The sequence below is a fragment of the Elephantulus edwardii genome, unplaced genomic scaffold (assembly GCF_000299155.1).
Source record: "Elephantulus edwardii isolate Elephantulus edwardi_28Jun2011 unplaced genomic scaffold, EleEdw1.0 scaffold00030, whole genome shotgun sequence".
NCBI lineage: Eukaryota > Metazoa > Chordata > Mammalia > Macroscelidea > Macroscelididae > Elephantulus > Elephantulus edwardii.
The window spans coordinates 8,653,080-8,668,027 of NW_006399780.1; the positions used below are offsets into that span (position 1 = coordinate 8,653,080).

At 38.6% G+C, this 14,948-nt stretch overlaps 1 protein-coding gene across 2 annotated transcripts in view; it reads right to left on the reverse strand.

The window, feature by feature from the left end:
• LIMS1 (LIM and senescent cell antigen-like domains 1) overlaps positions 1 to 14,948 on the reverse strand; it is an 88,722-nt gene that overhangs the window by 33,167 nt on the left and 40,607 nt on the right. Inside the window, exon 1 of one of the 2 annotated variants that reach the window (XM_006883825.1) lies at positions 5,535 to 5,764. The exons of the other annotated variant lie outside the window; for it this stretch is intronic. Within the exon in view, the coding sequence (XP_006883887.1) occupies positions 5,535 to 5,716 (182 nt within the window). The 5' untranslated portion in view covers positions 5,717 to 5,764. Of the gene's footprint in view, positions 1 to 5,534; positions 5,765 to 14,948 lie in introns of those variants that run through there. 2 annotated transcript variants of the gene reach the window in all.

Below are 14,948 nucleotides of genomic sequence, written 5' to 3' on the forward strand. Positions count from 1 at the left end.
TAATGAGTCACAATCTACAGTGCAGCAAGATCCCGGGTGATTCTTATGTAAACTAATTCCACTATACCTTAAAACACATGGAAGACATCCAATGATGTCAGTAAGTGGTTCTAAACTCTATCTAACCATTGTGCAGGCTCCCTGGATTTCATATGAAATTATTTTGTTTCTAAACAGACTCAAAGTGGAAGGAGGTACTTGGTAGGTGAAACAGAAATTCTCTATTTTATAGATAGGCCATGGCCTTCGCAATTACTTGCTATGCATCAAAGAGCTGGATGATGACTAAGAATTATCAAAGAATGGATGCCTTTGAGTTATGGTAGTGGAGAAGAGTCTTGAACATACCATGTACCACCAAGAAAACAAAGAGGTCTGTCTTGGAGATGGTGAAACCAAGTTTCTCCTTGGAGGCTAGGATTTTGAAGCTCCATCTCACATACTTTGGGTACATGGCCAGGTGGGGACCGACCGATCCTTGGAGAAGGACATCATGCTTGGAAGGGTGGAGGCACAGCACAAAAGAGGAAGACCCCAGATGAGATGGACTGATACAGTAACAAGGGCAATGAGGGTACGTGTATCAGTGTTGGTGAAACTGATCAGGACAGGGCAGGCTTCAAAGCTTTTGTACAGCAGAGAAAATAGTGCAACAATGAATAAATGGAAATCTAAAATTTCTGTAAATGTTCATTAAAATTAATAAATTTAATGAAAAATTAAAAAAAGAAAATTATGGAGATAGGATATGTCCCTGGCATACACCCTTACCAATTTTGAAAAAAAAAAAAAAAAGGATCTGTACATAGGATTATTATGAGTCACAGGCAACTTGATGGTACATAACAACAACAGTTTGAAAGCCCACTATCAGCTTTCAAATCTTGCTATTTCTTTAGGGAACTCTAACACGTCAGTGTAAAAATGATCACAATTACCACACTTCATCCTTTCCTCCCACCTTCCAACAAGGTCCTCCCCAGTGGAAGACAATGCTGTAGCTTTTCTCAACTTTTTAAACTTCTCTCAAGTTTTTTAACTTTTCTCAAAGTTATTCTGCAGTCTTGCCTAATGTAACTCCATGCAGAAATGCCAAGTTCATAACCCTGTATCAACAAAACCATTATTTATTTAGTAGGATTGGATATTATTGTTGTAATGTGCCACTGAGCTGACTATGACTCACAGCGACCCTATGAACAATGGATATAAATCTTGCCATCTTGTGTCATCCTCATCATCTGATATACTTGAGCCCACTCTTAGTGATTAATATCACATGCAGGTTTTTACTTGCATGTGATATTAATGATATTTGATAATCTGCACATTCTGTTAGATCACCTTTTTTTGAGAATGAGAACAAATATACATTGGGTGTAACATTTTAGAATTAAATAGGAGGAAAGAACTTCATTACTTGGCAAAATTATTCAAGACCTTAGGCAACCCTATCAGCTTTATTATAGGAAAGAAAAGCACCACCACTTCAAAATTATTGTGGGTTGGATGAAAATTTGTAAAAGTGCCTTTTTCATCAAACAAACGAGGTAAATTGGGCCATTTTTACAAATTATGAAGAGCCTCCCTTTGATAAAAATCCACAGGCATCCCTTGGTAAAGAGTGTAGAATTACTCATCACCTCTAATGAACCTTCAGTACTCTGAGAATGAGACAAGGAAAAGTGTATTTAAAAATCGACTTTGACATGGAAATCCCTTTCACAGAGGAAGACATTTAGATGGCCAACAGACACAAGAAATGTTCAAAATCACTAGCAATAAGAGATGCAAATCAATACCTCAAGAAACTATTTCACCCCAGTAGCAGTGGCAAAGTTGAATAGAACAGTAAGTAATAAATATTGGAGAGGATGTGGAGAGATAGGAACTCATACACTGTTGGCGGGATTGTAGAATGGTACAACCACTCTTGAAGGCAGATTGGCGCTTCCTCAGAAAGCTGAACACAGAAATTCCATATGACCCAGCTATTCCACAGATTGGAACACACTCCAAGAAAATTATAACAGAGGCACAAATGGAGATTAGTACATCAATGTTCACTGCAGCATTACTCACCCCTGCAAGAGCATGGAAACAGCCCAAATGTCCAATCACTATCAAATGCACTGAGAAATTGTGGTACATTCATGAAATGGAATACTATGCAGTATGCAGGAGCAATGATTTTGAAATTATTATATATAACCTGGGAGGGACTGGAGAGAATTATGCTAAATGAACTGATTCATTCCTATAGGGATAAATACTGTATTATACCATTATTGTAGAAATAGAAAGATAACTAGTAAAACATGTATGAAGATCCAAGAGGGGGGTGGGTAGGAGCAGAAGGGTGAGGATGAGCAGGGGGCTAATCAAAAGAGTCGTACAATTTGATGACTAGAGATTCAGAAGGGATCTGGAAAGACAAGGCAATAGTGGACATATTTCTCTATTAATTTTATAAATATAATGAATGGGAGTTGGTTATATGAAACACAATGTGAATGAAGACAGTGTGAAAAACAAGGTATACAAACTTCGTAAGCAAAGCAATATAAAATAAAAATTTTATGTTTAAAAACTCCACAAATGGTTTAAATTTTAAAATGTAACATACGTTTACATAATAAGGTGCTAGTTTTTTGTTAAAACAAATGAACCAAGCACCAAAAACAACAAACCCTCTCAAAAAGATTCAACCAGTTATCCAAGATCATAACAGATACAGTCTACTCTGAAATGTTCTGACAGATCAGCAATTCTGAAAGTGTGGAGTCACTGTGAACCTCTCAGAGGTCTGCCCGGTCCTCGCTTTTCAACTATATGCCTATGAGAAGACATGTTTTCTTCATATACTGCATGTGAAACAAGCTAATAGGCTGAACGCAGAAACAGATCTAAGAATCTATTTTCTATAAAGACAGATATTAACAAGAGTTGTAAAAATTGTTGTAAAACAAGGCCTTTCCCCCCAACTGATTTGTTCAGTTGTTTTATGTTGTTGATTGCCGTAAAGTCGAGCAGAGTGACCCTATGAACAAAAGGCCTGAAGCCTTTGTATTAACTATTGACATTTTTCAATGTTCATAGAGTATCCAGAGGCAAACTGTTTAGGAAGTGGATGCCAGTTCTGCTTTCAAACCTGTCTTAAACTGGGAGCTCCACCAAACACTGTCTTCTACGGGTAACTGTTATGGCATTTGAGACCCCAACTGCACAAGGTTCAGCATCACAGCAAACCCAGGTTACCTCACTCCAGCATATTAACAGAAGAATGCTGTACCACTTAGAAGTATGTTCCTCCAAAATATAATAACAACCAACTTTAAATGCAAAGGCCCTTCCTGAGGTCGTACTGACTCTAAACAAGAGGCTTAAATAAAATAAAACAAACAAACAAAAAGCAAAAAAAAAAAAAACACAAACCCAAGCAATATAATATTTTGTTGTTATGTGCTGGTGAGTCGCCTGCATAGTTGTTTTATAGAAAAATGTTAATATTAACATGTAACCAGCCTGTTATTTTGAAATTAACTGATACTCTATAAGTTTTTTCAGTTTTCCTTAGTAATACATTAAAATACTGTTAAAACAATAATAGCCTTGGTAATTTTTAATTATGAAAAGTGGCATTCAAAAAATGTGATAATCACTGAAGCGTTTGTATTTAATGATATTACGGTATTGTTGTTAGTTGCTGTCATGTTGGCTCCGCTTCACAGTGATCCTCGTAGAACAGGAAAGGGGAGCACCTAGTGCGGCAACTTCTTCACAATAACTGGTCTGCTGGAGTTCATTGTGGCAGCTGCTGTGTGTATTTTGAGTGTCCTCCAACCTAAGGGCTCATTTTCCAGCACTATACTGGACCATATTTTTGTGATCTATCAAGTTTTGACTGGCAAGTTTGTGGAAGCATTTCACGGTGCCTTTCTTCCTAGTCTCTCAGTACACGAGTTCTGCTAAAATCTGTCCACCAGGTGCTTTGACTGTGTTATAGATAGTCCAAATACTCAGAATTAGGAACCAGGCAGACATAATAAAAAAGCAAGCTTATAGGGTTGTTTTTTGTTTTGTTTTGTTTTTTTTCTCTCACAGAAAAGAAATCAAGGAATTTGTTTTAGAAAATAATGTAGCATGTGATTTTTCAAGGTTATATTTTTAAATAATAAGTCAAAGAGAAAGGAAAAGAGAGAAGATTGAAAAGAAAATAGAAGACAAGAATATTAAAAGAAACTTTCCAGAGAGAAAAGGTATAAGCTGTTTCACTATTCTGACTGCAACAAATGACCTTCTAGCACAAGTGAGGCTGGTGCAGAAGCACTCAGGGTTCATTCTTGTCTACACAGGGTCTCTCTGAGTCGGAAGAACTGACAACATCTAACAACATCCTACCATTTTAAACTACTTAATGTTTCCTTCTGGTCTTTGACCTTTCACAGTCTTATGTTGTTGCTTTTTAATAGTTAACTCTCCACTTAATAATGATGTTACTTTTTAAGGCATGATTGGTATCTATCACAGAATTAAACAAAAGTTAGAGCTGTTGCTCAGTCATAATTACTTGCAACTTCTTCAGACAGAAAAAAACAACTGTTTTCATTAAAAATCTGAATGACAAAATATGTGTGTGTGTAGAATCTTCATAACTTGCCAAACATAACTAATTTATTTTATTCCTACAAATTATTCTCACATAGAAAGCTTGCTATATCATCTAGCTTTCCATTAGTAAAATCTTTACTTATTAAAGATAGTATGCAGAACTCATAATCCATAGTCATAAAATCCAACAATGTATAAATCTAAAAATCATCCTGAGATTTCACTAAGTAGTTAAAATATTGGTTACTGTAAAATGACAATTTCCTGGTTATTCTAAAATAGACCTATTCATGAATTGTGAGGCTAAATTATATCTGTTACAGTAACAAACAGAAAAATTAGGGATATAGAAAGCCAAGTCGGTAACTTTTCTTTACCCCTTAATTATTAAGGGGTATTAAAACAACCACAACAAACCTGTTGTCATTTATTTAGTCTAAAGATTTATAATTTTACACTTTATCCTTATTTCTTTATTCAATCCTTTCAAGACAGAATTTTAAGCCAAATCAGCCCACTTCAAATTCGATTGTTTGACATAATAAAAACTTACTTCTTTATAAACAGTTTTAAATTCTGTTTTTAACCAATATTCTTTATGCAAAACTCCTGTCTTCATTAAGTTTTCAAGTATAAAGTCTCTCAATGAAAATTCTACATCTATCTTTATTTAGACTCTATAATGAAAATGTCTACTATTATTAGGATATAATGAAGACAAAGACTGAAAAGGTAACATGTTCAGTCACATCTACTTTTCATCTCGTCCAAGTTTTTAACATGACAAGACTATCTTCCCCATAGAAACAAATACTGTCATTGACAGTAAAGTAGATAAAACAGTATTGGTCATGTCAAAATGGTCAGTGAACTGAAAGTTCAAGAACGTGGAAGAGTAGTTCTCTGGGAGAAGAGACACTTACAATTTCGCATAAAAGTCACAAAACTCCTTGTAGACTTTTACGTCACTGTGTCTGCGCTGCAGTTTGGACACAGCCCTCTCATCTTCATTCCCATTAGCTTCATGGACATTGTTAAGGAGCGTCTGGGGGATTTCTTCATTTTCTGGGATAGCATAGGGGCGTACTCTCCCAGGGAATGCCATCTCACAGTCTCCTCTCACAGGGAGTGCTGGAGAGCTCTGAGCCCAGGGAAGAGAGCAGCAGGACACAGAAACAGGAGAAACAATATGCAGGACTCCCCCACTTCCCAGACAGGGGTCACTCCCACTATTCCCACATACGTCAGCCTGCCAGGCTTGCCAGGGTCTTAACTGGAGCTTCAAGTTAAGAGCTCCAGCAGCAAAGCAGTTAGCCGGCGCGCGACAGTCCTGAGGCTTCTGGAAGCTCAAAAACATTCCAGAAAGTAGCAACATAGCTTTTGTAGGAGCAGCCTACTCCATGGACTGTAGCTGTGAGCACTGCACTACAATAGAGGGCTGCTTTGTAGAACTACAACAGATGGGAAAACCTACATGTCCTGGGTATTTGTTACCAGACTTCATCAGGCCAATCACTGTACTTCTCAGTTTCTGTGGGCCCAAGAATCTTCTGGAGAACTGGTAAACATTGTCAAAAAAGTCTCAATTTCGAATAAGCTCCCAGGGGATTCTGGCACTGATGGTAGAGCATCAGAAATCTCTGACATGTGTTTTCAAAATTCCCAAGGCATATTTGCCATTGAATCTGCTTTCCCCTGTTAGTCTGTGAATTCTTGAAATCAAGGGCTATTTTAAAATGTATTTACCTAGTACTTAGTCCATAGTAAAGGAGTTGGGATAACATAGGATGTAAAGTTGGGCTGCTAACCCAAAGGTCGTCAGTTCAAATCCACCAGTTGCTCAGTGGGGAGAAAGATGGGCAGTCTCCTCTCATAAAGATTTACTGTCTTAGAAACACAATGGAGGGGGAGATCACTATGAGTTGGAACAGACTCAATGGCTGGGTGGTTTTTTTTCATAGTTTTATTAAGAATTTAATACTGTGGTTTAATGAATGGGCTCAAGTGGAAACAGAAGAGTTGGGGTTTGGTTATAACTCATCTTTCCACTTATCTTCAGTTTACTTAGGTGAATTCAGGCCCTCATGCGCCATCATGGTAAAAGATGCCATTAACCGTCTTATCCTTTAAAAAGAATATGACATTCTTGCTGTGTCTACTACCATCTTACAGCTGTAGTGATATTAGCAGTAATGATGATGACGACAGCAGTGTATCGCAGGCAAGAAAACAGGATTTTTCCTCAAGCCCCATCAACAAGGTACCCTGCCACCAAAGCCAAGGTACCAACAGGATCTGTAAAAGAAAATCCAGAGGAGACAAAGAGCTGCGGGGCAAGTTACTTTAGAGACAGGGGAGCCATGAAATCATCGGCAAGTCAGGTAAAAACCAACTGAATGTCTATAGACATAAACAATAACACCTGAGGGCACTCTGTGCTGTTTGGTGAGCTCATCATTTAATCCGCTCGGCACAGGGTCAGAGGAGGCTTTTTTCTGTTGTACACAGGGTGACTATGAGTCACAGCTAACTTGGCAGCACCTTGCAACATCCCTTTGAGGAAAGTACTATTTATTGATGAGGAAACTGAGGCACAGAGGGCTTAAAAATCCTCTATGCTGCCAAGCTCAAGCCAAGATAGTCATATTTCTGGGTCTGTGTTTTTAATCTCTTTGTGAGAAAATAATAAAAATAATTACTTGGAGAGGAAACTAGGTTAAGTAGGAAACAATAGGAAGTGGGGGGAGGAAACTAGGTTAAGTAGGAAAGATTAGGAAATGGGGGAACTGTCACTGGGAGCAGAAAAAGAGACTATTTAAAATACTCTGAAGTCCAAAGCTCTTTCAGAGTACAGGTCAGGACTGTGAGACTGTGGGCTACAGAGCCTGCCCAGGGCTAAAGCCTAAGCATGATGGAGCAAGAGAATCGCTATTTTCAAACAGGCAAAAAACCTCCTTAGGGCTTTAAGTTTTTCTTTTCTATTGGACTACATTTAAAAATTTTTGTTTTTAGAATGATCATGAAGAAAAGAGGAATTGGGAAAGGAAATTGAGATAGATAGATAGATACATAGATAGATTGATACAGACAAACACAAATATACAAATAACTGTACAGAACGACTGAGACCAGAAACACAATGCAGAGACTTAAGGGTAGCATGGTAAACAGTCACACAAGGGTTTTGCCAACAATATTCTCCTTTTCTTTTAATGTGGAATATACATTTCAGCTAGGACTTGACTCTTCCCAAAATTCAAAACTCATTTTAATTTTCATTATCTATGATTATTCATCCTAGTGTACTGCTCGAGTCCAAAATCAACACCCTTGGTACCAGTGGTAAAGAAATGTATTGTTGTTAGTTGATAGGTGCCATCTAGTCAAGTATGATTCATAGCCACTCTATGAATAACATATCTGAACCCAGTCCTATCCTGTGCCAACCTCATAATTTCTGTTATACTTGAGCCCATTGCTGCAGTCACTGTCTCAGTCCATCTCATTGAAGGTTTTCCTCTTTTTCACTGACTCTCTACCTTTCCAAGCATAATGCCCCTCTTTAAGGAATAGTCTCTGCTAACACTATGCCCAGAGTATGTGAGATGAAGCTTCAATAGCATTACCTCCAAGGAGCACTTTAGCTGTTCTTTCTCCAAGACGTATCTACTTGTTCTTTTGACAGTCCATGCGATATTCAGAACTCTCCTCCAACACCATAATTTAAAGGCATTAATTTTTCTCTGACATTCTTATTCAATGTCACTCTCAGATACATAGCAAGTGATTGGAAAAAACCCTATGACTTGAATCAAGTGCACCGTAGTCTTCAAACTCACATCATTGCTTCTAAGCAATTTGGAGCAGTCCTTGACTACAGACTTTTCCAATGCACGTCACTGGATCTCCTGATAGCTGGAACCACCAGGGGTACTGATTCAAGAGAAATGAAAACTGTTGACAATTTCAATTTTTTCTTCATCTATCATGATGTTCTCTTGTATATAGGGTACAACTTGCTTGCTGAAACTGAGGAGGACCTGAAATGCTTGCTGCAGAGGGTCAAGACTGGTGCCTTCAGTATGGATTGAGGCTTAATGTCAGGAAGACAAAGATTCTCACCACTGGACCAACTGGCAGCATCAGGATGGATGCTGAAGAGATTGAGATTGTTAACAACTTCAGTCTGCTTGGCTCCATGGTCAACACTCTTAGCACCAGTAGCCAGGAAATAAAAAAATGTACTGCGATGGGAAAGTCTGCTGTTAGGGTACTGAAGAGCAATGGTGTCACTCTGGAGACTTAGGTGTGTCTGATACAGGCTATGGTCTTTGCAATCACTCGTTATGCATCAGAGAGGATACATAATGATGACTAAGAAGGACAGTAGGAGAATTGATGCCTTTGAGCTGTGGTGCTGGAGAAGAGTATTGAATGTATCTTGGACTGTCTAGAAAACAAAGAGATTCATCCTGGAGAGGGTTAAACCAGGCTGCTCCTTGGAGGCAAGGATTCTGGGGCTTCATCTGACATACTTTGGACATGTTATAAGGAGGGACGAGTCCTTGGAGAGGGACATCATGCTTGGGAGGGTGGGAGGACGGCACAAGAGGGGAAAACCCTCTATGAGGTGGATTGATTCAGTGACTGGGGTAATCAGGATGGGTGTGTCAGAGGCAGTGCGACTGGCACAGGATAGAGCAGGGGTTAGGGCTGTTGTACATAGGGTCGCTATGAGTCGCAAGTGACTCGACAGCACATAACAACAACAAACATCATAATGTTGCCTATAGGTCCAGTAGTGAAGATTTTTGTTTTCTTAATGTTGGGATGTAATCCAAATTAAAGGCTGTAGTCTTTGATCTGAGCAAGCACTTCAAGTCCTTCTTACTTTTATTTTAGCAAGCAAGGTTGTATCATCTGCACAACACAGATTGTTGAAAAGTCTTCCTGATTCTGATGTCATATTTTTCTTCACAGAGAATAGCTTCTCGAATGATTTGCTCAGCACACAGTATGGAGAAAGAATGCAACCCTGACACACACCTTTCTTCATTTGAAACCATACAGTGTTCCCTTCGTTTGTTTGGACAACAGCTTCTTGGTCTACATATAGGTTTTATATGAGCATAACCAGCATTCTAGGATACTTGCATTAAGAAAATCTACTGTTAAGGACCTCTCCAAGGTATTAAGAGCAACGGTGCTAGCTGCAAGACTAAGGTACACGTGATTGAAATAATGGTCTTTTGATTGCTATCTCCATCTTGAAGCTGGTCAATGACTAAGGATGACAGAAAAGGAATCGATGTCTTTGAGTTGTGGTGGTAGAGAAAATGGAATATCCTATGGACTCCCCCCCCCCCCAAAAAAAAAGTATCTTGGAGAAAATACAACTCCTTAGAGGCAAGATGGTGACGGTTTGTCTCACAGATTCTGGGCAGGTTGCTTAAAGGGGTCAGTCCTTGGAAAAAGACCTACTCTGTTATTTATGTGACAGATAAAGAGAATGATGAAAATAGTCACTGTCTTATGAACATAAAACTCTTCAACAAAATTTCTCATCTCCCAAGGGATTAACAATGTGAAAAGTTTGCAGACAATAATTTCTATTTTTTTAATTTTAAAATTATTATAGAGCCACAGACAGGTGCAAAGATAATACAATGGTTCCATATACTCTTCACTTCATTTCCCCCAATGAGTAAATTTTACATAATCATGGCACAATATGGAAACCAGAAATCTGATTTTGGTTCAATGTGTGCACGTTGGCTCTAGGTCATGTTATCACATGTGTACATTTCTGTAACCATATCATAATCAAGAAACAAAGCTATTTATACCTTGATATATCACATTAGCACAGCTAGGCCACTATCTCTAGCCTCTTACAATTTCTAATTTGCTTTCTATCTATGTAATTTTGTCATTCAAAGAATGTTATATAAATAGAATCATACAATATATAAACTTTCTAGATTGGTTTTTTACCTTAACAAAATTCCCTTGAATTTGTAATTGATCTAAGTTGTTGTGTACATCAATAGCTTTTAAATTATTTTACTATTAAGTACTACCCAGTGGTATATTTGTACAACAGTTTGTTCAATCAGTCACCTACTGGAGCACAAAGTACATTTGGGTGGTTTCCAGTTTTGGCTTTGAACATTGATGCACAAGTTTTCACATGAATATAAGTTCTCTATTTTGTTTATGTGATAAAGGGCTGGGAGCATAATTGTTGGAGTTATTGCTAAATTTATAGCTTGTCCTTTTTTTTCGTTGCTTGTCCTTTTTTTAAAACTTCTGAATTATTTGAGTGGCTGTATCAGTCTACATTCCCATCAATAACATATGAGAGATCTCGTTTCTTCACATACTCATTAACAGCTGGTAAGTCCTAATTAGAACTTACAATTTAGTTAACTTTAATTAAATTACAAGTCCTAACAGATATATTTCATTCACTGTGCAAAGGCATTTGACTCTGTGAATCACAATAAATTTTGGCTAACCTTGGAGTCAAGGATTCTGAAGCTTCGTCTGACATACTTTGGGCATGTTGCAAGGAGGGACTGGTCGTTGGAGAGGGACATCATGTTTGGCAGAGTGGAGGGGCGGTGAAGGAGAGGAAGACCTTCAATGAGATGGATTGATTCTGTGACCGGAGTGGTGGGAATAAATGTGTTTGGGATGGCTAGGTTGGCACAGGATAGAACGGTATTTAGAGCGCTTGTACATAGGGTCGCTATGAGTCGCAAGTGACTCAATGGCACATAACAACAACAACAACAACAACCTTGAGGAAAATGAGAATCCCAGGACAGGTAACAGGGCTTATGTGAAACCTATACTTGGACCAGGAGGCAATTGTCAGAACAGAGCAAGAAAACACTGTTAGTTCAAATCAGGGACTGAATGCATTAGGGATGCATCCTGTTTCCATATCTTCAGTCTATATGTGGAACAGATCACTCAGGCCAAACTTTATGAGAACGAATGTGGCAACAAGATTAGATGAGGATTCATCAACAACCTGCATTCTGCAGATGACACCACCTTGCCTGTTGAAACTGTTAAGGACTTGAAGCATCTGATGCAGAACGTCAAGGACTGTAGTCTTCAATACAGATTGAGGTGCAACATCAAGAGCACAAAGATTCTCAGCACTGGACCAATTGGCAACACCATGATAGATGAAGGAGAGATTGTGGTTGTTAACAATTTCAGCTTGTTCAGCTCCACAACCAACACTCTTGGAACCAGCATTCAGGAAATCAAGACTAATTGTACTGAGAAAATCTGCTATCAGGGACCTCTCCAGAATACTGAGAAGCAAGATTATCAGTCTTGAGGCTAACTACTTGCTATGCATTGGAAAGCTGCACAATGCCCAAGGACGACAGAAGAAGAATGGATGCCTTCGAGTTGTGGTGCTGGAGAAGAGTATTGAACATACCATCTATTTGCAATGGAAGAATTTTTAGAGAACAGTGAACTGGGGTGGGAGGGTAGGGAGGAAAATGTGCAACAATGGAAATCCAAGTTCTCTAGAAACTTTTGTTAAAAATCTCAATTTAAATTAAAAATTAAAAAAAAATTAGAAACTCGATGTCGTGTCACTCTGAGTTAGAATCTACTACCACAGCAGTGGGTCTTTGGTAATGTGTGGTTGTGTGGTTCTAGTTTTTACTCGGTCTGTATGTATTTATATACACACACAACTAAGCACAGAGAATCCGCATTGACAAAAATGAAAAAATTACACACACACACACACACATTAATGTATTTGAAAAAAATTAAAACACCACAGAAGTATAAAAGGAATATGTATAACTATTCTCTATGATGAAATTGAAAACAATGGGAAGAAAGGAAGAGTTGAGACTTGACCACAAGACATTAAGTTAAAAATATAACAAAACTGTCTTTAGTTTGTATTTTGGGTTTGTGCCACATTCTGACAAACATTTATGGTTCTTACACGCTGAGAAAATTAGAAACTGACTGTGCGACTGTGCCTTGAACAGGAATAATCCTAGCCCCACTGAACACCAAATTGCTGCCTATTTTCAATCAGTTCTAAAATGTTGTTTCGCTAAATAAGATTAGTGTGGTAAATATAGTAAAAATCATCTAAACTTTTCAAGTTATGCTATGTAAAGAGCATCAAGTGTAAGATAAAGCAAGGAAACCTCCCCTTTTTTTCTAGTCTCCTCAACTTGCAGTTGGGATTGCATTAATTACAGTGCTTGGCATGCGGGCGTGTGCACACACCGAGTCATCTTAACACAAATCTGGTCATTTAAAGTACCATGCACAATGAAAATACCTTAAAATTATTTAACACAGCAAGTTTAATCAAGGGGTATATTGTCTTGCATTTATATGGATGCAAGACATCTGTAACTCTCGGTTTACTACAGTTTTGTCAGATCTTATTGTATAACTTCTTTTATCAAAGGATATACTAACTGAAACAAGAAAGTAGAATAATGTTCTGGAGAAAGAACAGATGGAATGCAAAGAAGTGAGCTCTTCTATTATACATCTCTTTTGCAAGAGCCTCTGAAGAGCAAAGGACCCTAAACTAGTATATTCTCAACAGAAATAATGAAGGGGGGAAAAATTGTTCCTCATGCATATTGTTGTTGTTGTTATGTGCCGTCGAGTCATTTGCGACTCATAGCGACCCTATGTACAACAGCCCTAAACCCTGCTCTATCCTGTGCCAATCGCATTGCCTCTGACACACCCATCCCGATTACCCCAGTCACTGAATCAGTCCACCTCATAGAGGTTCTTCCCCTCCTGTGTTGTCCCTCTACCCTACCAAGCATGATGTCCCTCTCCAAGGACCTGTCTCTCGTTACAACATGTCCAAAGTATGTTAGACGAAGCCCCAGAATCCTTGCCTCCAAGGAGTAGCCTGGTTTAACCCTCTCTAGGATGAATCTGTTTTCTTGGCAGTCCAGGGTACATGCAATACTCTTCTCCAGCACCGCAGCTCAAAGGCATCAATTCTCCTTCTGTCCTCCCTAGTCACTGTCCAATTCTCTGATGCATAACAAGTGATTGCAAAACCCATGGCCTGTATCAGGTGCACCTTAGTCTCCAGAGAGACACCGTTGCTCTTGAGTACTTTAAAGAGGTACTCATCTCAAAATAATTAAGGAGTTAAAAATCAAAGTTCCAAGAAAATGGAGATAGCTATATGACCTCCACTGCAACTGCCAAAGAAAGCAAGCTCTGATATTTTAGCCACTTACTGACAATATACGGAGCTCTGATGGTGGATTCTGTAGAGAGCTGCACTGCTAACCCAAAGGCGGCGGCGGTGGTGGTGGTGGTGGTGGTGCTGGCTGAGCACCACAGTCAGTGTCGATTCACAGCTGAGCCTCCATTGGATTTTCATAAACAGTGAACTGAACATGAGGGGTCTGCCCATCCTTCTCCCGTGCAGCAGCTGGTAGATTCAAGTGGCATACCTTTGTGTCTGGCAGTGCAATTCCTTACCACTAAACCATCAGAGCTATCTGACCCAAAGATGGAGGTCTCAGTTGTTCAAACTGGTGAACCGTTTACTTGTTTAAACTATTTCAGATTATCTGTTAACATGTAACACTTTTGCCAGGTATTCATGGCAAAATGGGTCTGAACAGGTATACAAAGATGCTATCTAGCTTAGGTAAATATTAGTTAGATGAATAAATAAGTGAATAAAAGTAATAAACTGTGTGATGACTCCATAGAGACTTTACACACAGGCTACCTTCATTATGCAAATAAATATTGTGCAGATTTTAAATTCCATAACCATGTTGAAGTGAATGAGACTGTTTTAAATGCCTTAGTGGCCTGAATAAAGATTACTCAAAGACACTGACAAGTTAGGCATTACTATTCTACCAGAAGCACTTTGCCGGCCAAGTCAGTCATTTGTTTTCTTGAGTTAAAAAGAAATGTGTGGTATTTTACCAAGAAGGCAATGGGTAATTTAAGGTCAAATAAATACCATTCCTCAAAGTTTTTTTGTTGGTTTCTTTTTTTTTTTTTTTTATCAAGCACTTTGTTACTTTTAAGCCATTCCTGGCACTTAACAATGTCACTCTAAGAAATGCAAACCATCTCGTCAGCCTGTAACTATAACCTTGAGAAAAACATTTATCTGAATTTCCTTGACAGTGGTGCATTAAAACGGTAGGTAAAGTGAAGTGGGAAGCTGTGTTTAAAAGAATAAGCAGGTCTAAGAGAGCTCCGGTGGCCTAGTGGCAAGAAGCTGCACTGCAATTCCAGAGGTGGTTGTTGTTATGCACCGTCGAGTCGCTTGC